At 43.2% G+C, this 25,483-nt stretch overlaps 5 protein-coding genes across 5 annotated transcripts; 4 read left to right on the plus strand and 1 right to left on the minus strand.

Annotated features, from left to right (window-relative positions):
- Positions 1–793: 793 nt before the first annotated feature.
- On the plus strand, positions 794–1,719 carry EAE97_000446 (uncharacterized protein; the record flags this gene model as incomplete). The annotated part of the gene is made up of 2 exons (XM_038870956.1): positions 794–1,307; positions 1,385–1,719. 2 exons carry the CDS (start codon positions 794–796, stop codon positions 1,717–1,719), a joined length of 849 nt encoding a protein of 282 aa, XP_038738317.1.
- Positions 1,720–3,258: 1,539 nt separating this feature from the next.
- EAE97_000447 (uncharacterized protein) lies at positions 3,259–3,624 on the plus strand (the record flags this gene model as incomplete). The annotated part of the gene is made up of 1 exon (XM_038870957.1): positions 3,259–3,624. One exon carries the CDS (start codon positions 3,259–3,261, stop codon positions 3,622–3,624), a length of 366 nt encoding a protein of 121 aa, XP_038738318.1.
- A 3,572-nt stretch (positions 3,625–7,196) lies between these two features.
- On the plus strand, positions 7,197–8,659 carry EAE97_000448 (uncharacterized protein; the record flags this gene model as incomplete). Its single annotated transcript, XM_038870958.1, has 3 exons — positions 7,197–7,934; positions 7,988–8,181; positions 8,233–8,659. 3 exons carry the CDS (start codon positions 7,197–7,199, stop codon positions 8,657–8,659), a joined length of 1,359 nt encoding a protein of 452 aa, XP_038738319.1.
- Positions 8,660–10,455: 1,796 nt separating this feature from the next.
- Positions 10,456–12,339, plus strand: EAE97_000449 (uncharacterized protein; the record flags this gene model as incomplete). Its single annotated transcript, XM_038870959.1, has 3 exons — positions 10,456–10,630; positions 10,781–12,166; positions 12,230–12,339. The coding sequence occupies 3 exons, from the start codon at positions 10,456–10,458 to the stop codon at positions 12,337–12,339; spliced, it is 1,671 nt and encodes a 556-aa protein (XP_038738320.1).
- Positions 12,340–15,868: 3,529 nt separating this feature from the next.
- Positions 15,869–17,529, minus strand: EAE97_000450 (uncharacterized protein; the record flags this gene model as incomplete). Its single annotated transcript, XM_038870960.1, has 5 exons — positions 15,869–16,659; positions 16,728–17,016; positions 17,072–17,119; positions 17,179–17,367; positions 17,449–17,529. 5 exons carry the CDS (start codon positions 17,527–17,529, stop codon positions 15,869–15,871), a joined length of 1,398 nt encoding a protein of 465 aa, XP_038738321.1.
- Positions 17,530–25,483: the final 7,954 nt, after the last annotated feature.

Consider the following 25,483-nt stretch of genomic DNA (forward strand, 5'->3'; position numbering starts at 1 on the left):
AACCCATCACCTAGGCAGATATTGTTTGTAAACCCCACTATCGATGGTTGTACATATCGTACTTTAATCCCTTACTGGCGTCCCTTTTCAACTACATAAGGCTCGGGCAATTAATCACTACTAGCCAGGTACATTGTACGGACTATGGGCCCGGTTTTTTCAACTCTCTATGAAAATCAGTGCTCTTGTCGCTCAATCTGAACTGCCTGATGAGAGTGGCTTGGCAAGTCGAAAGGATTGTTATCCAGACAAGTGTGTTGTATTTGGTGGGGACCTTTAAACTGCACAGCTTTATTACAATGTTGAAAACACTGCCTCGTTGCCATGTACTCTCGAGTCATTCTCGGAGTTCTGACCGCGTTAATTGAAGGAGGGAAAGGATTATAAGATCAAAGGAGTAGCCCTCAATCCTCGAATCTCAACTCTCTATCTCAAGCTCCCATCATCATTCCGATCAATACTTGTTCCTCAATTCGCAATCAGTCCTAGACGATAAATCTCTCACTCACAATCAACCATATTCAAATCCCATTCATTACCCCAAACCGTAACCTACTTCCGCAATGAGGGAAAAGATTAGTCGGGCTTGGACAAAACTTCTTATATCTCTCAAACGTGTGAATTGTGCTTGCTAAAAGTGCTAAAAAGCTTGGGAATATTTCACGTGACGATCGTCGCTTCTCGAAGAATGCTAAGGTTTTGAGCTTAAGCTTTCTAAACCCCACCCCCACATTCTTAGGATACCTACCTACACACCTCATGAATCACGATCTGCGATTGAACGACAAGCAAGATGTCACACGCAAGAATTGAAGAAGTCGAGGATAGCGACAATGAATATGGCGCTAGTGATCCATCAGAAGGCGATATCTCAGATGTGGCCTCAGATTTCTCAGACCACGATATTATCAAGAAGAGGACAGCGGCACCGCCAGCTACAAAACGCGCACCACCTCCTAATGCTCAATCGTCTCAAATGAATCCTGCAAATATACCATTCTCTGGCTCTCAAATTACCACCGGCGCAGATGGCACACAATTTCGCTCTACGGAAGACAGCTCCAAGTACAAAGATTTTCAATGCATCTATCCAATATACTTTGATGCGACCAGAAGCCGAGCAGAAGGTAGAAGAGTCGGTATGGAGCTAGCTGTCAAGAATCCAGTCGCCCGAGAAATCGTTGCTGCATGCTCTAGACTTCGAATCGAAACACTATTTGAGCCAGTCAAGACTCATCCTAAGGATTGGGCAAATCCAGGGCGAGTTAAGGTCAATATTAGAGGGGGAAATACAGCTATTAAGAACAGTACGTTTTGTCTGGAGAGACTCTAGGGCAATTTGCGATGCATTAAATTGGCATAACTAACCCTTGATGAATTACAGAGCACCACCTCTACACATTGATCGCGAAACACCTGAAGGAAAACCCGACCACAGAACGAACAGCCATGCAGCCTCAACTTGCTGGCATACCACCACCTGATCCTAGCAAACCATTACCCAGACCTGCAGTACCCAAAGGATGGAAGATGGGAGAAATATTGCCATACTACAGTGCAGCATTATCTGGTGGTGGCATTAGTGAGAACCTGTTCAAGGATATGTTGGCTGAAATGGGAGGACAAATGCCTGGAATGGCTGGAATGATGGATGGACCATCGAGCAGCGCGGCCTTGGAACCAAAGAAGAAGGACAAGAAGAAGAAGATTAAGGGCTGAAGCGTCTCATCTCGTTACGGGGGATGGCATATAGCAAAATATCTGGAGGTTGAAGCGCAGGAGCTTTGTATCTCTTACAACACAAGAGCAATCTGGACTCGCATCCGTAAGGGAAGCCTTTTGGTAGCAAAGGTAGTCATGCAGCAGAAGCCATTATAAATACGTCTCATGACCGGATAATAGTCAATCTTAATTTATCCTGTTATCTATAAGTTTTCATCTATCACGTATATGTTGCCAACTAAGAACTCCTAGTGTACCATTACATTAAACTTAGTATCTCTACGGAATCAACGTCTCAATCTCCATTTTTCTCCCATCTCATCTTCGCAAAGCCTAAGCCCTACCATACTACTCTGGAAGTAAGACATCTCTCATACTATCTTATCTTATCAACTCATACCTCTCTCTCAACCATAAGGTGTTTCATTCACTGTATTTTTTTATCATACAATATCTCGTGCTGGGGTAATCTGAAAGCTATAAACAAAAACGATCAGACGAAGAAAGTGGAAACAAACCATTCTACCAACACCCAACAGCCACAAATCCTCGACTAATTGCTTGAGCCCGCAGATATATTTATGCATCCTGGAGCTGGGAATTTATCTACTGTTAGATTGATGTGATATTTTCTTTACATTTGCAAACTGTCAGAGGCAGGAAGCTAATGCAGGTGCGCAATGAAATATACCAGGGAACGTGGTGTTTGGAAAGAAGTCCAAGAAGGAGAGATATGAGGTTGTGAGATAGCAGTAAAGCAGTTGACTCTAGCTAATGCGATTACTTGAGAGCAGATGCGACGTGAAATTGGAATGCGCTCGAAGCTGCAGACAGCAGATATAATCTACGACCCCTCCATGCAACTTGCAATGGCAAGTCTCGACGCACACAACTCCAATAAAAATAGAAAAATACAGTGAGGTAATATGGGGAACAAGCAGGTAGTCCAACGCAAAAGAGGAGACGCCCGAACGATGCATCAATAGAATCGTGCAAAGAAGCCTACAACTGTTCGCAAAGCAATACTCGCAGATCCAAAATTCATCTACCACAACATTCACTACGGCAATCAAATTTACTCTTGCGATCCTACCTTCTGGGACGGAAACAAATTGGCAGCAAAAATATCGAGGTCAACAACTCAACTTTCCAAAACACCCCGGCTCATCACTCAGCCATTTCTCTTTCTAACTCACTGAAAATTGATATTCCGTATGAGAAAACTATTCACAGCAGCCTCAGCTTCCAAAACTTACACTTTTCGCAAAATTCAGAAGCCCTAATAATGCGACAGTCTGGTAGGGTTCTGGTGCGCAAAAACAAAACTCGCACAACTCCTGCCTCCTATATTAAATTGGGCAAGTTTGGCCACTGGTCTTGATCTATGCTTCCCTCAGTCTCCCGCAAATACTCTGCTAATGTCCATGATCCGCTGTCGCAGATACCTTCCCATCTTTTCCATCCACGCACATCGAGTCCCGCGCGCGCCGGGAGACAAATGTTTGCAAAAGTTTCAATTTTGGTCCAATCATACCCATGAAGGGGGCAAACTCTTCGGCACACTCGTGGCACCTCGCACGAATACCTTTATACCCGTCAACACGTCCAAATATGAGACAGGGCGCCGGGGCGCAAGATCAGGAGTGCAGGTCGACCTTCAAAGTCTTCGCAGACGTTACATGGCCACGAGAAAGACTCCAAACTAACAGGAACTACTCCTCGACCCCACAAGACCTTCTTGCCAACGTTTCATCGTCGTCGCTGGCACATTGCGACTTAAATCGCGTGAAGAGCAAAATCGTCGAAAACGCCCCGATGCGCCATGCAACAACGAAGCGGCCAAAATCCCCGAAACTTTACTCCTACACTATTCCAAACGTCCTCTATAACCTCCAACTTTAAAAAAGTTACAATTTCAATAATTGCGGAAGTTACCATTTTTTGTATGGGGCTCAATTTTGACCACAGACGTGCAACAGATCGGTAGAATCCCGGAGTGGCCATTTCACGTGACAAACGTGACCTGGAAAATCAATAATCCCACCGAGCCTCGGCACACTGGTGAAATAATGATGTAAGAATTTGACGCGGTCCCCAATGCGGCTCTCGTCTGATATAAATTTGGGACATCCCATGTAATCGAATAAATTTTTGTAAACAAAACAAGCCAATAAAAGTACACATTTTGGGTTACAGACGCGCGATGCAAAGAGGGTTTTCACGCTAAGGGGTATTCACTGGTCGATTACCCAGCAACGGCTTGACTACCTGCGTACATTGAAGTGAGGTTTGATATGATCCAGCTATGTATCCATCGTACTTTCAAAACAAGGTAACTTTGTGCATATGACCAACGTGAGGTCAGTACATGAAGCACCACCTGAGCTGGTAGAGTGTTGGTTACATTATTAGTGGGGCCAGAGAAATTTACCACCGGGAGTTCTAGATGTGCAACAAACTTCTCTTACCCTGAATGGTATTTACATTAGGTTCCTCAATAGAAGACTTATCTTTAACTGGATGAATAATGGATGATAGACAATACAAGTACAGTTCTCAACTGTTCTAATGTGAAGGCATTAAAATCACTGCATGAAGGTTGCGGTTGTTGAAATATCATAGTAGTAGCTGGAAGGAATGAAATCATCAAGTGGAATTATAGATGCGCAATCAAAGGTCTCCTACACTGAGCGATGTCGACTTCTAAACTTGGCAGACTATAGTTGAGCGCCGACGTAACCAGAGCAAACGAATATAAAATCATACGTATCTGAGCATTCTATTTGAAGTAAAAAGCTGGCGCATCAAGTCCTCCTATGAGGAAATCCACACAAAAACCCTAGGCCAAAAAACCGCATAAACTAAGAATCCAGACGTGCAACCAAACTCCAACCCACCCAAGTGAAGAGTGAATCAAGTGAAAGTGATCCTTCCCACATCCCATCCCATCCCTCGCTCCCCAAATCCCATCCCGGGACAAAAGACACCGAGCGAAATTCACCCAGGCCGTCCGGAAATTCCCGCTCGCAAACTCACCACCAAAAAGTACGAAAAACGCAAACGTCGACACCACCACCAATCCTTAGCGGATTTCCATTCTGACAGTTTTCCCAAACTCGCGCAATTGAGAGCTTTCGAAAGGTGCAAAACTTTCGTCGTGTCGAAAAAAAGCCCCATATTTGGAAGCACCCACAGATGTGCAACAAAACCCTTTGTCGGGCAGAAATATCACGTGGAAGAGGGAAATGGAGCTTTGTGATTGGTTGGAGATCTCGACAAAAGTATTCATTTGGGGATTTGGGGAGAACGGCTCGTGGGATGGAGATAAAATTTGGAGAATGTGTTGTTGAAGTGTGTGAGAGTATTATAGAAAAGTTTGATAAACTCCTAAGATCAGGTTTGGGAAATATTTCGAGGGGCAGGTTGGGGGCTTCCTAACTTCGTCGAGATTTGGCGAAATGTACATCGTGCGATTTGCGGCGACCGCACAAGAGATTATGAGCGATGGATTGTTTTCAAATTCTGGGAGATAGTTAAGATGGTGTTTTTAAATCATCTGCCAAAGTTTGGTACGTTTCTAAGATCTGGTTCTGGTAGTACCTGGATTTGGGGGTGGGAGTCTCATTTTCGTCTGCTGGATTTGAGAGAATGTCGCATGCCACTTTCTTCTTTGCCCAAACACAAAACAACGAGTTTCAAAAAACATCGAAAAACTGCGAAGAAATACAAAGGGAATATACGCGGGAGTATAGGGAGATGTCTACTAGAATGAAATTTACAACATTGGAGGAAAATACGAAGAAATGATGGTTCTGGGTACAGAGGCGTATGTGGTAATCTTGTCGCAGATTTGTCGCAAAGCTGTTAAAGGATCATACTCTTACGAATATCATTTCGAACACATTTTTGAGACGTTTACACATCACGAGAGTCAATACTGGTATACGAAAAAAGGGAAGGATACAAGGCGCGACAATGAAAACCTATCTATAATCTGAACCTCTGCCAGTGGGTCGGGCACTTGATATATGGACGAGGATCGCAACGATTATACATAAGGGTATCACGTTGGCAATAATAGACGTTGAATGCAAGGTGACTGAAGAACTGATTACAGCTGTATTTCAGTGTAATAATGGATTGGTCGCACATGTATGCTTGGTAAGAAGCATTGAGATGGGCATCGATGAGTACAAGGTTCAATGGCGAGTTGTTTCACAGCGGCTCGACTATACTGACCTCGATTCAGAGGCTAATGTGATTGAATGGGTTTCACATTAGCAAGTTCTCATGCCGACAAAACGTATGCAACTCCGAAGCTAGATGCACATGCCACAAGATGGTAGAGCACAACAGTACTAAATTGGATCACTTAGCAGCGGGTTTGCATACTTTTGGGCAGCACAAGTAACTGCGGTAGCGCGGTTGGTACTTGAGCTAATTCGAAAACGCGGGGAAATCGAAAGTACATTGGATGGGTAAGTGGCACGGCATGACTGTCTGAAATTAGATATAAAAGGTAGGATCGGTCGACAAACGATTATATTTTACACCAGCGAGGAACTTTAGGGCAATGGGGCATGTGCGGAAGGTTCACTCCTTCGAGAGAGTAAGCTTGACGCCAGCAGATGCTGGGTTGAGTGCTTGATTCAGGCTTGATTCCAGTGGAAATCGTAGGCCAACAAGTGAAGGCAGGTTGCAGAGCAAATTCCAAACGCAATTTGCAGCGTTAAAGAGCAAAGCCGTATGGCTCAAGCTTGTTCGGAATTGTACAACAGGAAGTATCTGTGTAGGTAGTCTATTAAATGGTGTTGATTGAGTTCTAGATCCATACGGGCGGCGCAGAGTTCTCGGAACAATTCTGGCAGACCAATCAAATGCTTCCTTCGACAGAGACCAAATGACACAGGCCTTCCATATCCTTCATCTTCCTCCTTAAAACCCAAGATCATGAGAATATCTCGACGGTATGCTCAAATATCCGATCATAATATTGTAAAGTCTGGACCAATAAGTATTGCATTAAGCTCTCAAAACTAATCGAGTTTGTTGCACCTCATATTTCGAACTTCAGAGGTACCTGAGTATCATTCCTTATCATAAAAGCCATTAACATAGTGCTTGTATTTCAATATCGAAATCCATCTAAAGGTCGAAAGGTGTTTGGACGTTGTTAATTTGTATGCTCACGTGACAGTAACAAAAAGTGGTCAGGCACATGGATAACAAACAAACAAAGAAATCAGCCAGCACCAAACCGAGGATGTAGAAACGGACAGGGCTAATAAAACTCAGGTCAAACGCAGCATAAGCCTCCCAGCCTCTCCAATCTCCCTCGGGATTTGTTGATCAATGCTTCATCTCCACAATTGAATGAGCAGCACACTTCGAGTTTTTATGAATTTATGATTTACGATTTATTACTATTTCTGGGGATTTAATCAATGGAGAATGTGATGCGATTTCATTCCTAAATGTCATCCCCATACGATCGCAGAGGCGCACAGGCGCGTCGAGGAAATATCTCTTACTGGTTACCATTAGCTTTCACCGTTACTGCAGCCGCAGTAGGTGTAGTAGCATGGATATGGAGCACACGAAGTGATGAAGACGACGACGACGATGACGATGAAAACCGACCTCTTCAACCTCCAAGACCAGAATATGGTGAAAGAAATCCCGATGGCAGTTTTCGAACAGGTCCTCCTTCGTACGCAGGCGATATGCGACCGGGGGAAGCTTCATTCGGCACAGCGGATCAACAACCATCACACCCTTCACGCTCTGAAGAATCCCAAGGTTACATAGCTCAGATGTCAGGCGCATTGCAAAGAACACCTAGTCCACAGCAATTTATCAATAGTGCAAGTAGAAGTCTTGCGGCAGGGGCTGCTGCTGTAGGTGGTGTTGTGGGAAGTGCTCTCTCCTCAATCCGGGAGGAAGACAAGCATGGTTTCGACGATCATAGAACATGGCAAGAGGAATCAGTTATACGAAGAAACGCCGCTCCAAGTCCACCCATCACTACAAATACAACGCCGACCCCGGCCTCAGGGCCAATCGAACTACGCTCTGAAAGCACTGCAGGAGTTTCCGCAGCACCTCGAACACCAGTCAGTAACGGGAAAAGGAAGACGGTCGCTATCGTAGTGTCTGCAGAATCACACGATGATGACGCTGCTTCCGAAGCGGGCTATCATCATGAATATGCGGTTTGTTAATGTGGTTCTGTTGATTAGCCCATAATTACTAATTGCTTCTGCAGTCAATCCTCTCTCATCTTCCTCGCAAAACCGACTTCTCTAAGATACGACTATTTGTTTTAATATATGCACCAGGATTAACCGAGCATCCACTAGACGCTGCTGGTGGAAGACCGGGTGGATCTCTCAGTTCCTCGTTTTCGAACATCAGCCCTGGAGATGTCCATACACCCGGGGAAGAAAGTGATAGACAGTTGTAAGCAGATTTCTTTTGAATTATGAAGGTCGCCAACTAACAGATGTAAAGGACTCCGATGTTTCCCCCAAGGCCTTCGGCTCCACTTGCGTTCGGCCCAATATACAATGAAGCATTAGGCTTGGTGGAAAAAGAGACTATGGTCCTACCATTCACCACTCCAACTGGCCATGTTCATATCCTCCGACATCTCGCACCTGAATTTATATACCTACAAGAATCCCTCGGAGGAGAGAACGGATCGGTTATCAACCATCTACAAAGTTGGTTTAGAGAAGATGTAGTTCTGATCGTAGGCGCCGATGGAGGTCATGGTGGACTCGCAGATAGCGAATCCGAAGCGGAGAGTCAAGTTTCAAGAAAAAGAGAACAATGGTGGGAGAGAGAAGATAGAGTTGGTCTTGGAAGAGGTGTGGTTGTCATAGAGGGTAATCGCATCGGAGACTTTTGGGCTAGAAAGGTTCTTGGAGTGGAATAGGCGGGCAAGCGAATAGGCAGATATGGGGCGTCTTTTTTCTTTTTCTTATATACCTAGTACCTTTGATCTACAGTAGGGGTTTTTGGATGAATGATTGATACCGGGTTGGGAGCGTTGAGGTCACAGGATGTTTCTCGTGATCTGACTCGCGAATTTTATGTATGATGGATATCTTGTTATTGAATGCACAAAATCATAATTCTGTTGAATACCGGTACCTACCTTACCTATTGAACATGATATTCATTCCTAATCCGGTGACCCTGGTAATTCCAACTTTGATTGTCGTTGGTTATTCATGTTACATCGCCACACTGTATCTAGGCAACAGCCCCATTCCACCTGACTCACCCCGGACTCACTCACCCCTCCCCCCAATCCAGCCATGTTTGCACCATTTGTAGCAATCTTCCTCCCCAAACATCCTGCCCCCAAAAAACTATATAAACCCTCTCCCTCTCCTGCATTTCAACTTTTCTCTCCTCATCGATTTAGCATCTCTTTGAATTTCGCTTAGATCAAGTGTAGTATCTGTTCTATCCATGTTTAACTATGTGGATCCTTTCTACGGAAAGACGTCTAGTTTACAGAATTTTTTGTTGTGTCTGTCGCGAACGCTTGCTTGCGGGTGTGAGTGATGGAGGTGTCCCCGGTATTACACTGCTTCTGGGTGATGCCGATGCTGATAAGAGGAGAGAGAGAGAAATGACTTTTCGTTGCCTGGGACCTGGCGTTGCTGGGGGGTGAGGAAGAGTTGGGGCGAGGGGGAGGGGAGGAGAGGAGAGGGTTGGGGAGAGGTTAGGGATAGGGGGTGGATTGTGGAGGGTGAATGGAGTCGGTTGGGCTGGAGAGTAGAGAGTGTGAGAGGGTGAGAAAGTTAGGAGAGATGGTCGAGATTTAAGGATTGATGAGATTGATGAGATTGGCTTCACAAGCTTTTGTATATAATATCCAAGTGTAGGAAGTCGAGACACTGGTCCTCGGAATGTTCACCGTGCAATGAAGCTCAATCGAAATAGACCTGTTATTTTTCAGACCAGTGTCATTCAAATTCCATTATATGCATATAGATAAATCGTGACTACTAAGTGCGCTCTTCGGATGTTACTCGCTGGTATACCATCCACTTGATGGTACTTGAAGGCTTTCACTTTGCTTCGTCCTTAGAAGTATCATGATGACATTAGATGTTGGATTTATTTGAAATCTCCCGTTGTTTCGACTTTATACCACTTGGTTTGTCTATGCAAAAATAAAAAGGTCTAGATTCCTGGCTTGTAATTGACGAAATGCCGATCGATAAAATCCTATCCATTATGGAAATTTTGCAACGGGAAGTAATCTTGGACTTCTTCAGGGTACACATCGACTTCTGCACTGGGCAGACAGTAGACAATATTTCTTTTTGAAATCGGAGATCGACGAATAAATTCAACATACATTCGGTCATGACTTTCAAATTAGATGAGGACTATCGGGCATTAAACGATTAAATCACGTGAAGTGTGTGACTCATGTGATACTAGTTTCGACATTTTTCATGAATTGCAAAGAGTACAGCTACCAACGCAATCGCGGTATAACCACACAATTCTTTCAGAACACATCCGGTACGATTTCTCTCCAAGAATTTACTACCGTATCAGTCGATTGATTTAAGTTGGATATCATACACTACCTAGTATAAAGTACTGGTTTTTTGTGAACTGGATTCCTCTTTCGTTCACCACATCGGTTTTTTATATCATATCCATTTCGACTAGAATACCATTTTTCACGCAAAGAAATAACCGACAATGCCTCACGCCATGCCAGCGCCTGGCTTCCAGGCCATAATTCTTTGTGGTCCAGGATCGTCTTTCCCTACTTTTACCTCAAATCCAGATAAGAACCCAAAGGCTTTAATACCCATAGCAAATCGCCCCATGGTGTGGTACCCTATCGATTTCTGTTATCGAATGGGCGTTACCAGTAAGTGAATTCATGTTTCTGTACCTATCGTTAAGATCTCAACGACGTCTGTGAATGAGTAGCTTTGAGTGCGATGTTAAATAGGGTGGTCTGATTAAGGGCCCTAGGGCTACTGTATTTAAGGTTCTCAGGATACTAACACTTATTCAGATATCACTCTCATTACACCACCTTCTTCAGAGGAAGCTATTAAAACAGCATTGGCTACCAATCCGCATTTGACAAGTTTGCCATTGCCAAAACCTGATTTATTAGCACCCGAAGAATTAGATCAAACCACAGGTACTGCACAAATCTTTCGATTGCCTGAAGTACGGAACATCATCAAGGGTGATTTCATAGTGCTTCCCTGTGATTTGGTTTGTGAGCTCGGCGGCGAATCTTTGATAGAATCATGGATGGTAAAGGAGGGAGGCTTGGGTGGAGCAACGGGAGGAGATCACGAGGGTCCAAAAATGGCACTTGGTGGTGAACGAGGCGGAAGACGTGGTGGACTTGGAGTGTGGTACGAAACCAAGAGCGAAACGCCAATCAAGGGCGAAGAAACTGATTTCATTGCAATTTCGCCCCTCGCCGCCACCTCTGTCCCACCTTCGAAATCATCTTTGATTCCTCACGTCTCAAATTTGCTCTACTCTGTCCCTACAGATACCTTGAAGGATATAGTTGAAGATAAAAAAGGGCTACCAATTCGTCATGCCCTGGTACGCAGCCATTCCCGTATTCGAATGCTCAGTTCCCATCGAGATGCGCATATCTATATTTTTCCAGCCTGGGTACTTGATATGATCAGCGCAAACGAGCACATGGACAATATTGGTGAAGATGTTATTGGATGGTGGTCAAAAGCGGGATGGCAACAAGGTCTAGGTGATAAGTTGGGCTTGCGGGATATTTTTGAGAAAACAAGACCCGATGAGTCCGACGACAATATGCTTGATAATGGCCCAGCAAGTGACGATGTCGATTACGGTAATCTGAGCTCAACTTGGACTTCTAAACTTGAGAATCCTTCATCAAAGAAATCGTCAGATAATTCGACCGCTAGCGATAAATCAAACTTGGCTATTCCTCCAATTCTAGCCTACATTCATCCTTCAAAGCCCACAGGAGAAGTTCCTCCACTAATCATCCGACGAGTAGATACAGCTCCTATCCTTCTTAATGTATCCCTCCAGCTCGCCAAAATTGAAGCTATCGATCAAGTTGGCCGTGATGCCGCTTCTCCTTTCGCCCATAACAGCAAAATAGCTTGGCCAGAAGGAATCGCACAGAAAACTACGGTACGACCAGATTGTCTTTTGGCGGAAAATGTAATTGTCGAAGAGAAGTGCATTATCAAGGAATGCGTCATTGGTGCAAATTGTCAAATCAAAACTGGAGCAAGATTAACTCGTTGTGTATTGATGGATGGAGTTACCGTAGGATCATCATGCACATTAACGGATTGCGTGCTAGGAAAGGGCAGTGTGATTGGAGATAAATCAGAGTTACAAGACTGTGAAGTTCAGGAGGAGTTTGACGTTGACCCCGGGAGTAAGTTCTTCACACCCCACTGAATTTCTGAGAGATGGTTACTAATAACGTTTATCATTATAGCAAACAAGAAGAAAGACAGACTCATGAGTGCTGCAGGTTTGGGTGTAGCCACCGAAGATGAAATTCAAGAGTTCAATCAACATGATTCCGATGAATCAGAATCAGATTAGTTTTATAACCTCAATGAATCTACTCAAATTCACCAGGCTAAAGATCTATTCTCCATGGTAATATATTCTACTTCAAGTGTGATATTTTTTTATATTTTTTTTACAGATCCTGCACCATGTTTCCATGCGCAACTTCATCGCGCTTAATTCATTTTACTTTTTCCCATCTACCATATTGATAAGGTGATGACGTTTTTGCTCTCAAATCAGCCCTATTAAGAGGAAGGTAACCTAAGAAGGAAATTTATCCATTATTCATCAGACCTCGGACCTTTAGAGCTAGTTCTATTAGAGAACCTATACCCAATATGGAATACATCTCCTCATCCACAACCCCCTGTTCACACAACGCAAAACAGACAGCCCCTTAAGCAAACCCATCGCATCAAAATTGAATCTTCACCATCCCTATCTCTCTTATCTTCTCCCCGGAGCTCTGCATAATCGGGCGTGTAACCACAGCTCGTTCTACATACAGTGTGCAGATTTCCCAGGTCTCTTGACGGCCCGATTCCTGCATTGAAATGGCACGAGTGGTTGTCGGAAGGATGTCTTTCTTGCTAGTGTGGGAGCGTTGGTGATGATGATGATACCGTGTTGTGAATATGTCTTGGATATGCTTTGAGTATTCTAATATCTACAGTGTACCTACGAGAGGCATGGATTGCTCCCTTTTCAACAGGCCTATCTACCTACCTACCTACCTACCTACCTACCTACCTACGCACTTACCTACCTCCTCCCCTTCTGCATAGTACATACATACAGTACCCTCCCCCTCACGACGTTACGAAAACATACATTCACTCCGAATATAAGATTCCCGTCCCGCGCCGTGCCCTACCGTGTGTATTTGTGTGTGTGTGTGTGTGTATGTGTGTGTGTGGTGCTCGTGCAGGGAGTGAAAAGGAGGTCTTGAATACTTGGTTTTCGTTGGTCGCGTAGTGACGCCTCCAACTGTTGATTTTGATTTTGTGGGATGGGTGGATGGGAAGGGAACTGTTGGTATGTATGCGCTGTAACGGTGTTTTTTGGAATTTTTGACTGGTTGGTTTTTGAATGGTTGGTTCGGGGATGGGAGGTGGAGGTGGAGGTGGAGGGGGGTTGTTTGGGTTCTCGGACGGGGAGTATACACGTATTTATTTTTATTTATTTGGGTTGGTTTGTTTGTTTGTTTATTTGTTTTCTCGAAAATTTGAGAAATCTGGGAAATTATTCTGGGTAGGTAGCTGTCTTGTATCTATATGTAACTGTAACTGTAATTGCAATTGTAATTGTAGTCGAACTCTCAAGTCAAACCTCTTCGAGTAGTAAAAGAGTTTCACTATTCAACCTTTTTTTATCTGATACATTTTTTTAGAATCTTCTCCCTCCTTCTTACCCGATTTCCAGATATGTACTCGTATTCTCTCCAATATCCTTCCCCCGCGCCCCCTAATACTACACATCCCCATCCCCCTCCCCCTCCCCGGTAGAATCAAAATCCCACGATCATGCACTCATTTCCCATCTCCAGGAATCACCCACCTAACCTAACCCATTATAATTACATACCAAAGAAAAAGGAAAAAAGTACTTCCCGATCAGGAAAATCCCACCACTGCAAATTGGAAAATAACACTGTTAGGTTTTTTGAACGCAGATAGGTGAGGATTCAAGTAATATGCATTAATTGCTCACCTAGCGCACAATTAACTTTTGCGTTAGTCGCGTAGTTGCCAGTCGGTGGTTGGAACTCAGGGACATGTGAGGTGTGTTGCTGTATCGCAGAGTTGGAGAGGTAAACGCTTTGCGCGCGGGTGGATAGGTTGGAGATGTAGGTTGTAGGGGAGATGAGGTGGTGGTGGTGTATGTAGATTGTATTTGGTGATAGGGGATGTGGAATTGCTAGTTGTAGTTTTTAGAAACGGGATTTATATGAAAGGTCTGTAGAGAAAGGAGATAGGGAAGGGAGAAATTGGGGAGGGCTATTACTATAGAGTGATTTACAAGGGGCTGGAGAAAGATGTAGAGGTGTGAATGGGGAGGGAAGACTTTTATATACCATACTACGCTATACTGTTACTGAGACGAACTAGTTGAAAACATGAATCTTTAGTCGAATGAGAATTTATAAGCTGGCGGGTAGAAGATACTTCACGGACAGAAATTCGAGAATGAATTGAATCAACTAATCTGTGTGGAAACTCAATAATAGCCGCTAGTACTAGATTCATGTACAGTCTCCTCCTCCTCCTCTACTCTCTCATTTCAATACCATTACTCTTTTTAATGTCTTCTCTTCCCCCCCCCCCTTTTCGATATCTCTTTCCATCATCTTCCATCCTTCTTTTCTTCACTCTCAAATCCAACATGCTTCCACAAACAACAGCCCAGTATCAAAGAAACCAACTGTCCAGAATCCACCAAAACACAAACGAACCCATCACCCCCTCGCTCCCCCATCATCTCAACACTCATCTCCCGATAACCCATCCATAAAGCCGCAATCACAATAACCTTACACACACAATCCCCAGAACACTCTTACTCTCCTATAAATTTCCAAATCCCCAAAGACTCAAACAAAAACCCCAATCTCAATTCCCCAAAACCTACCTACCTACCATACAACGTCCCAAAAAGAGAAAAGTAGGCAATTGATACCCCGCCCAACGACAACAACCAACCACTAAGCGCCATCTTCACCACACTTCCAACACACCTAAAAACACCATCTACATGTAGTTCGTGAAACTCCCAGCTTTAAACTCACAATACATCTTTCATGCGCCACACATAATCTATTTCAAAATAAAACTTCAGGTCTCCAGACGCATCACTCAATTTCATTCAATGTGCATTCATAATGTGGAATGAAAGCGGACAATGCAGAGCCCACTATCCAAAGAAGAAATCCCTGGAGTGAAGAGAATCGAAATAAGGTGGACTAGAACCCTAGCTTGAGTTCAAAAAGAGTCGATGTATAGGATTGAGAGGAGAAAAAGAAAAAGAAAGGTTCTTGTGGAGTGTGGTGCAAGCTGGAGATACGTATACTAGTTGAGATGATTTGGAAAACAAATAGCTAGAGTATCCAGAGATATCTAGGTATCTGATAATGCATATAGCTTCTAGGATGGGAAGCAAAGAGTGATCTGACTTTCTCTCACCCAAGAATATGTCACCAGTGCGTACTTGCAAAAGCTGTGAAATAGACTCAAGTGGGGATAGTAATGTTCAAATGCTAACAATAGAATTTCTCCAGGTGTAACCTAGAGAGCTAAAATAGTTTATATTAAAGAGTGGTGAGTATACTGGAGTAAGAATGTCTCAGTATCCATTAATATACCAAGCTAAACTACCTCGCCGCGATTAAAAATTGGCCCTTCAGATCATAATAACTAATTTTGGTGACCATGAAGAATTGCATCCATCGGCAAATCAAAAATCCATCCATCCATAGTACAGTGAACTCTTGAGGTTCTCGAGCAAGAAGCAACCAAATGTTGTGTTGTAAGGGAATTGGACCGAAAGTAATTTTGAACGATGTTTAATATCGTTCAACATACTCCTTTTTGGGGTGCTTGATGACAGTTCCTGGGGGGTGATCGTCCTTGTAGAACTTGCAAGCAAATGCCATACATGTAGGTTCCTTAGGCCCAACGCTGGGGATTACCACACTTGGGCAATGGTGCCCATAGATGCATTCCTCATTATCGCAATCTTGGCCATTGACACAAGGATTCTGACGTGTTAAATAAGCAATGGCTTTTATTTCCTCCTCTGTAGCGTTGTGATCGTGCTCAAAGCAACATTCATCGCCTTTAGAGCAAGGGCCTCGTAGATAATGATTGTTACATAATTTATTCGAATTTGTACGTCGTTTTACCGCTTCCAATACATCTTTCTTGACATGTATTGGGGGATCCAGTCCTCTAGGACCCGGAACCCAGCCCAGCCGAGCAAAAACATTACTTGTAACATCTGGTTTCTTAACTGCCGTCGAAGTGGTTTTACCTAAAGCAGGAGATGCGACAGTGGTAGGTGGTGTGGGTGGAGGAATCGACGTGACACCTGCCCAGGTTGATGGAACGGATGCCTGACTGAATTCTGTTGTGCGATCTGTCAATTTTTGAGAGCGGAAAATATGTTCGAATTTGAGAGTTCGGAGGCCAATTGCAGAGAGCTCGCGAACTATAGGAGGTCCTTCCATTATTGTAATTCTATTTCGATCGTCCTGCGTAATCACTTCGTCGAGAAATGGTGCGTATCCGCTATCGAATGATATACCAAGTAATAGTTGTTTGCAATTCCAGTTTCTTAAATGCCATCTAATACATTCTTGTAGAAGTCAGTACAATGATAGCCTGCCCCGAAATGACCGTAAATCGTGGTAAGGCTATACTAACCTTTAATCTTTGAATCTGCCCTTTCTTTGCCATGGCCAACATCTATAAAATCGAAATGTGCTTTTCCTTGGGTAAATCCTAGAGTAAATTCTTTAAATTTTTCGAAGCTTTCGAGTGTGCCGTCTCTCATTAAGGCTTTTGATAATCCGGTGTAATTTCCGCAGACTTTTGCCATGATTTCAATCTCCTCGGTCTGAGGTCCACTACATTGTTCGAGTATTGATGCCCTGAGGAGGTTGGCTGCCTTTTTACCTCCTTCGAGCCCTTGATTTATGAGATCTTGATTGAACTATGTAGCACTTATCAGCGATGATTCGGACGAGATATGGGGATGTGCAACTGACAATCATGCCATCGGCATCAACTAGCGCTATTATGTAGGGATTTCGATTCTGTTTTTGCAACGCATCAGTAAATAAAGCCGGCTCTCATTGAACTCATTCCGTCGTACCTGCAGAATACTATTTTCGTTGATAGCTCGTTCTAAATGTTGACTGGTCAAATTCCAGTGTATTTGCAATTCTCTTCTCGATTTCCTCGAATCATCCAGATCCAGATGTGCATCGTTCAATTCTTTTTTAAGACGCTCATTTTCATGTCCTAGACCGTTTTCGACCGTCTCGACATACATCAAAAGATCCTGATGGTAGTTGAAGTTAGCATAGGCAATTGGATTCCGGCATAGCAATCACATCATAGCATCGACGGCGAACCAACACACCTTAATTAATTCATCGCCAGTTTCTCTTTGCTCTGTTAACAGCTGGAACCGACGAACAAAGGCATCCATCATGGTCGTCATGATGAATTTTATGAATTATTAATATTGCTAGATGAAGATTAAAATGATCAGACTCAAGTCAATGTGAAGTCGAGCATAAGTAATATTGAAATTAATATCGATTTAATATTTAATTGATCGCGTACGAAACTTTTTTTTTGGTGAGTATGAACGCTGGAGACGCGACAGTGGGGAGTGGGGAGATTGACGCTAGGGCTGTATGTACTCCGTACTTTTCGACTTTATTAGTGTGTTACTTGAATGATTGCGTGGGTAACAGAGAAGTGGGAATAACTTCAACTTTCTCGCAGAAAATATTCTCGATGCTTGGATTTTACGATCTTGATATTGATGTTGTTTCTCCTACATATGGAAGAAAGGGAAGAAGTGTACGATGATGTGGTTGTATGTTCAAATGTCTTTCTACCTCTTTGCCCTTTAAAAACCGTGGGAAAGTTTTCTCTCATTAGAAATATGCCATGCCATGCTATTGGTAGTAGGTATGTAGCATTAGTCGGGTCCCTGCCTACCTTTTGAGATTTGTTTGTAGTATCAAAACAACAGCCTCTCGTCACCCTTTTGGCCCAATGACCGTCCCTGTTGATTGTTGTTCTCGGCATTTTGCAGTGGAGTTTAGTTTAATTGATTGGTGAGCGTGTTGCATTGAGGACTTGTGCTACAGAGTGGTTGTTACAGCGTTACACCCAAGGCCTATAGTGACGCCAACCGTGTGTCTGACAAACGAAACTGAGCCTTGTCTGCAGTTAGATGAAAGGGATAGATCAAGGAGTTTAGACCTGGTATGATGACCCTAGGTGCCTACTCAAACATTCCCTAGTTGTTTGTTCATAAGATGTGGAACCTTTTCAATGCTCGAGTTTATGGACAACGCAGGACAAATTTGATAATTAATCCTTCAGTTTGGGTGGAATAAATCACAAACGGATTCTCGTCAGTAAGTTTCATCAAGCTTTCCTCAGTGGATATCTGTCTTCCCTTTCCGGAGGTAAAGGTTTAGCCCATTAGTATAATTCAGCTGTCCAGTCGCTCGAAATACCAAGAGGAAACAGCTTGCCCTTTTACTTGAGTCAGAATCTCAGAGGAGGAGCAAAAGCGTGATAAACAGTTTGCTCTCCTCCTCTTGATATCCTGGCTCAAGCAAGTACGAAGTAGCAAGCCGAAGCACCAGTATTAGACTCACAACGAATTATCGTAACGTGTGCTCCTCGAATACCAACGAAAGCCTGTTCGTATTTATGATTCTCATATCTTCAACAAAGTATAGATTGAAGTAAAGTCCGAATCGTATTCTTTTTTTAAGGAAGACAAGTATTGCACACAGCTGATTACACACAATTCCTTCCATCGTACACATTTCTAACCGGTAGTCCACACAACCCCACTCGATTGACTCAACCACGATCTACCGTCCCGTATCGAAAATCAACTCACCAGTATTTCCCAAACCCAATTCCCAAGGGATAAATATACGAACCAACCAAAACATTCGAAATCAGAATTCCCTCCCATATAAGCCTATGTGATTCACCCCCAAAACAATGTTCTCCACACGCCTCGTGCGCCCCATTCATCTAAGCGAACCCCCTCCCTTCCCCCTATCTATCTCGTGTTACACTAATAATACAGAAGTCCTAAGCGCCTGACGTTGCTTCTCCTGGCGCTAAATTTGAAATGAATTATGTACCTATGTGAGGGGATGCCCTTGGTCACTTATAGATACTTGTATTGATACTCGGATGTCACAAAAAGAAATATAATATGGCCGTTAGGGAAATTGATACGAAGCCCCTCCATTTCACAAAACGCCCTTCTTGACAACATATCGCGAGATCGGAGAAGGTCCCAAATTGGGGATGAAGAACTGAAAAAGGGAATCTACGATGGTGGATATTCTATTTCTACGGTTCGTCATATTATGTCTTGGATATCAAAGTGCATATCGCCGACGATGTACAAGATGTCTTTTAATATGTTTTGAGCGGGGAAATCGATGAATGCGATAGGGGGACGTGATTGTTTTGGTCGCCTAAATTAACAACGTGTTGGTGTCTTCCGAGATGAAAGACATGAGCCAGGAACATGGATCCGTGCCCGAAGTTCTCGGCGTTCGAGGAACTATTAGACGGGATAGCTTACCGGGGTATGGAAACAATGGAACCAATGCTTGATAGAGGTTATGCCGGCAGCTTAAATTGATTGTATCGACGGTGCTGTGGGAATTAATGTCTCGGTATTTGATGTTGCTCACTCCAGTCACTCGCAAATATGGGCTCCCAGAAAAGGGTGATGAGATCATGGGAAGAGATCGATCATATTCTGGGATGTGGATGTGATTGATGCAATTCTTTGATGCGAAAATATATCATAAATTGCCGGTTCATCGCCTGCTTTGACACAAAAACCATGGGTAGGATATCAATATTGTGAATGTTAATAACATGAGGCACCAGCAGACAAGCCCATACTCATGGTACATCCTGAAGCTTTCAAATACCTGAGCAAATAACTCATCACTGCCCGAGGAATTCTTTATCTTCTATCCCACACCCTCTACCAAGTTTTAGTGGGTAATCGATTGTAGATACAAGACCATTCTCAACGCCCGACCCCATGCAGCGATCGTCAAGTTCCTACTAAGCCACACATGCTTATTTGAGATGCAACTGATGACTAAAAGCTGGTACGACTCTGCTCAATATCGCAAAGGTGCAAGAGTCTATGATCAGTTAGCACACCCGAAGGATATATGTGGTCTACTTACGGATGTTATGCTTGCATTATTATCCTCGGGACGCGTGGTAGTCACGATGACAGTTCGAACTTCACAGTCCAGCCGCACGCGAGCCAAATGTTGGTACCACTGTCTTACTGCCAATGACCCATTCTCCTTTCGTATTTAGAGTAGTTACTTATATAACGATCAAGATCATGGTACTGGTATTCGTATGTGTACGTCTCTTATCCATAAGAAATAATGGTACCTATCAAAAACTAGCTTTATTCCCTACGTGCATACCTTTAGATTCTTCACAATACAACCTTGACTAATCGTTGAATATTAATATTCATTTCTCAGATTAGCCAAGGAACATCGAAGAGATACGCTCAGAACGATGGCAACTATTTTGCTCATCATTGAATAATTAAATTTCTGTCGTATTCTAATGTGGGGAAGGTTTTACCAAAGAAAAGGTAGCTTGCATTGCAGGCACACCATCTAATTTGGTTTCGAAGAGCTTGTAGAATGTATTAAGACAGTGAAACTATAGTCCTTCCTGTTAAGCTCGCGGCTCCGACTGAAGAGTTGGTCTTCTTGATTGGATAGTCACAGCAAAAAGCCTGAAGGGTGTAGAGATCTTGTCAACTGAAAGAAACGATGATGTAACGTAGCAATTTTTTTGAAAATTGAGAGCTGCAATGATGCAGATAGGCCAAGGCCATTTCGCAATACCTAGTCTCTTTGTTCTATTGATGTACAACTCCGTGTTTGGTGCAAGTGAACTCGAGAGCGTTTGTTTAGCTATTGAATCTTTTTAATTGACATCATTGTATCGCCAACGAAGCACTTCTTATGAAGCTGCAGCTTTTGCGGACTATGATGCTCCGAGACTTTTCGGGGAATCCAGTACAATCCCAAATATTCATGGAAGGTCGATCGACGGATAAAATTCATTCCTCCATACACTGTGCCATACTGTCATGGCAGTGAACTAAATGATCATAGTTACATTGGTAATCTTTAGAGATACTTCTGCATGTATTGAGGTTGAATCGAAGAAATGACAGGAGAGTGAATAGGAAAATGAATACGCTGAAGCCGTGCAAGTATTGAAGCAAGCGACCTATCACGTCGCATTGCCAACGACTGCAGCAGAGCCTAAAACATGCAAGTCATTTGCTTTGCAGTTTGTGATCGTTATAATTCAGTGATGAAGTTATGATCGATAGGTTAGTTCTATTGAATAAAAATTGCCGCAATTGTCGAGAGTAATTTTCGCGAGACTATCCGTTTAGTTCATATCGAGATCGACACGGTACGAGAGCTTTTGAGGAGAGTACTCAGCGTGGAAGAGGTTATGTGTTTTTGGCAACCCCAAAGTGTTGGTTCAAGTGCAGGAGAAGTGCGTCAAAAGCAACCTCGCAAGATTTACCTAAAGCATCGAAACAAAGGTGTTCTTCTCAATTGAGTGAATAAAGCTCCCTTCAATATTTTGAACCGTATTACATCATTTTGAAATGAGGTTTCATGAATTGAAGCTGTTCGATGACTGAAGATGTTGAAGATTGGGGTATATCGAGAATATAACTGAAGTTTCGGTCAATCCCACTTTAGTAGTATAGTAATAATTTCGAGCAGTACCCGCCTGGTGACCAAAGCAATTAAACTTGTCTTTTACTAGGACTACATTCTACTAGAGCCATCGCGCTTTCTCACCAGTCATCCCAAAAACACTTTCAAAAAAGAGTTATCTCGACCAAATTTCGAACTAATCTACTTTAGAGATAATAGTTGGTGTCATAAATTTGAGTTCAGCCTTCCATAGCGGAGACTTTAATCGCATAACGTAGCCTAATAGCCGGCATCGAGAGTCGCAACACAACGACACATTTTCAACCATCTCGATGATATATCGACCACATTTCGATGTCACTACCAACCATTCAATGGCTTATCGGATATAAGCTTCTCCTCGGACCCGAATACCAAGGAAAGATGTTTCTTCAGAGCAAAGATATGTTAATTGACGCTGATACTATACTCAACGTCTCACCCGCTTGGGGATTAAATTTCTGCATCAAATGCCTCCGATTCAGCAAGAAACCCTCCATTTGCTTCAAATCGAGAAAGGTCGATGTGAATCTAGATTCTTGAATCTTGATTGGACCATTATTTGATGGAAGCTGGCGGGATGGTTGCCTATTGCATTTAGTGTGTTATCACAAGTTGCGAATTCATGCACCTTCGGTAGCCCCGCGACTTCGGCAGGATATAGACCGTAGATCTGGAGTGTATACTTTGTGAGATATGAGATACATCTCGGTGACGCAAGTTGACTAGTTCAAATTAGCCGGTGGATGCAGTTTGTTGGCGTAAAGCAAGAACCTTCAGGCTATATTCCATTAAAATGGTCCATATTTTCGAAATTTAACAGCTCCATTGCTAGACTTAGAGGGTGTTGATATATAGGTAAGGTTTCAGGCATGTCAACAAGCCAACATTTTCTCTCCGCTCCTTTATATTTTCATTGGTAGACTTGTGAATAGTAATCTTCTTGTGATGCATTCAACTACTACCGAAGTAGCTTCGGTTAGTATTGAATTTTTCGGGGCGCTTGAAGCGAGCGAGGGTTGTTCGTCTCCACTACAGTGGCACTCCATAGAATACCAAAAGAGCAGGGGGTCCTGCATATGCTACTCGCAAGGCCAGTAATCCTAGAAACCTGCGATCTCAGAAATTGGTGTCTTGATCCCATACTTTATTGTTGTTAAACGCAGGTTCTTACAGGTTCGGGGATTTTTGTTTCCTCGCGTCGGAGGTAACTTGTGAAGGAGAAACCGTTGGAAGTGGGCTGCTATATGTGGATGAAGAAAATTGTGGAGAGGGCTCTGCTACAAGATGGGATGATACGCACAGGGATTTTGACAGCGGTACATACAGCTTACCCTCTTTCTAGCCTAGTTTATGCACTTCGACCACTGCGTCGAGCTTTCAAAAAACATTCCCATTTGACCAGTGGGGAGATTCCGAACATTACATTATGGCTTAACTCCTAAAGCATGTAATCATTCCAAACAATGGCTTTTCATGCATGATTTAGACTTCATATTCCATCATGAAAATTTCCTCATTTGTATGTCCCAAGTCCTCGAAGATGATTGCAAAAATCCCGCCGGCAGTCGAAAACTAGATACAGGTGCAGAAAATAGCCACAGACTCATCACAGTAGACTGATTTCGGAATTAAAATAGGGCCACCCCGGGTATAGCATCCTTGATGGAAGGTTACACGAGGAAAGCACATCGGAGATCGGTTTTCAGTCCTGAGTCCCCACACTATGCGCCACGCCGATGATGACAGCCGGTAGAATAGGTAGACTAGAAAGCTCCAAGCCCGGTGTGAGGACCGAAATATGTTATAGTACACACGAATTACTACCGAGGTAGCGAGAAATTACGCGGACCTGATAATTTGTGCCGTTAGACCTCAAATTGAAAGTCATGAGTACTTGTATAATATGAATGACTGACAGGAACAAGGAAGTTTAGTGCATGCAATCGGTAGCTGCCATAGATAGCCATACTCGTTCAGATGCAGCGTCTAGATCTCTGGCCAAATATGAGATTAGAAATCACTTACAACTCAATTGACGTCGACCATCTTGGTACTATCTTCGAATAGTTAGTCTTAACGATTTGTGAGACGTCGTCATGGGAGTCACTTACAAATAATCTCTAAGGAAAGAGCTCCAATTTGCTATCAGCATTCTTGTGTAATGCACAAGCACCTTTTGATACCACTTCTGATGTTGACATCACACAGTGGGGTTTATTCTTACAATTGGTGACCACTTTAGTCCCAGTGGGTGCGCTGCATACAAAGCATTTTTCGATATACGTTTGACACATTTTGCTTGGGTTGGCACGCGAATTGTCAGTATAGAAGCTGCAATATATTTGGCATTAAATTTTATTTAGAAAGTTTCCGGATGAGAAATTTCTGAGCAGAGTTTCTGGATGGATAGAAAAAGTATTGTGATCAGGTAGTGCAAGCGGAAGAAGAAGCAGAAGATGTAAAGACATACTTTCACAACACTTCTTTCTCTTTTTTATAGATGAAAAACTGAGTCCGCCAAGATAATACTACATCCTCGAAGGACTTCTATAGTCAATGTAACTCTGTTCTGGGGGAGTGAAATGGGTTTCCGGCCCATTATACATACTATGGCCTTGAGAGGAGGAAACTGATATCAGCAGTCCCAACGACGTCTTTCAGGGATACCATGAAGTTGGCAAGGAACGCAGACCAAGTTTATGGCGGATGGCTACTTCTAAAGAAGTGGTGGTTGGATATACCATAAAAACTGCAGAGGCTGATAAATCCATGTGTAAGAACCCTAGATTTCGGGGGGATCTTTAACCTCTGTTAGCATCTTCTCATCCAGTCGTCAATCGCATGTGGAAGTGTCTCTTAAGGACCTACTGCATAGTGGAGCCATTGGCTTCAGTCTCCAGTTGTAGTGGCGATATTTTAGACTATCGTTTCCTTCCGTTCGAGCATGCATTGCCCCATGAATGTGTTACTGGCATTGGCAGGTTTACTAAGTATGCAAGAAATTCTCTCTGGAACCATACGGGAAGAGTGCAGTGTAGTGAGATAGTGCACAATGTTTCTAACCACATGGTGCAGCAGTAAGCTGTACTCAAGCCGGTTAGCCAATGGTACCAAATTGTCGGATTTGATCGCGTGTAATTTTGCATGAAGGTTCTCGACTGACCCCGCACAAACAAGCTGAGATACCTTAGGAAAGAGTATATACGTAGAATTACACTTCTTGACATGTTTAAATCTTGTAATATCTGTGCTCTTGATGACAGTGATGAAAATGCACAACGTATCACATCTTTTACTCCAGAATTGATCTAGTACGTTTCCAGCATGCACAGTGCACGGAGATGAATATGTAGCTAGCCAAAATAGAAGCTGCAGTCAATTATCGCTTGAATTGACAAGTAAGAAAACTTTGATGGCTTTAGAAACTATCCCAACCAAATTTCTTCTTGCTGCATATTTGACAGGATAGTAACGAAAAGTAGTCCCTTGGTACTGGTTAGTATTAATACTTGCAGGGTATATTACTACCGAGTTCGGGGGCCCTGATATCGGATGATGCCTAGGTAGGCAGGGCAACGAAAATATGATGCGCTGGCTTTTTGTTGGTCCAGGACAAACATT

Source organism: Botrytis byssoidea (assembly GCF_014898295.1).
Source record: "Botrytis byssoidea strain MUCL 94 chromosome Unknown BBYS_001, whole genome shotgun sequence".
Taxonomy (NCBI): domain Eukaryota; kingdom Fungi; phylum Ascomycota; class Leotiomycetes; order Helotiales; family Sclerotiniaceae; genus Botrytis; species Botrytis byssoidea.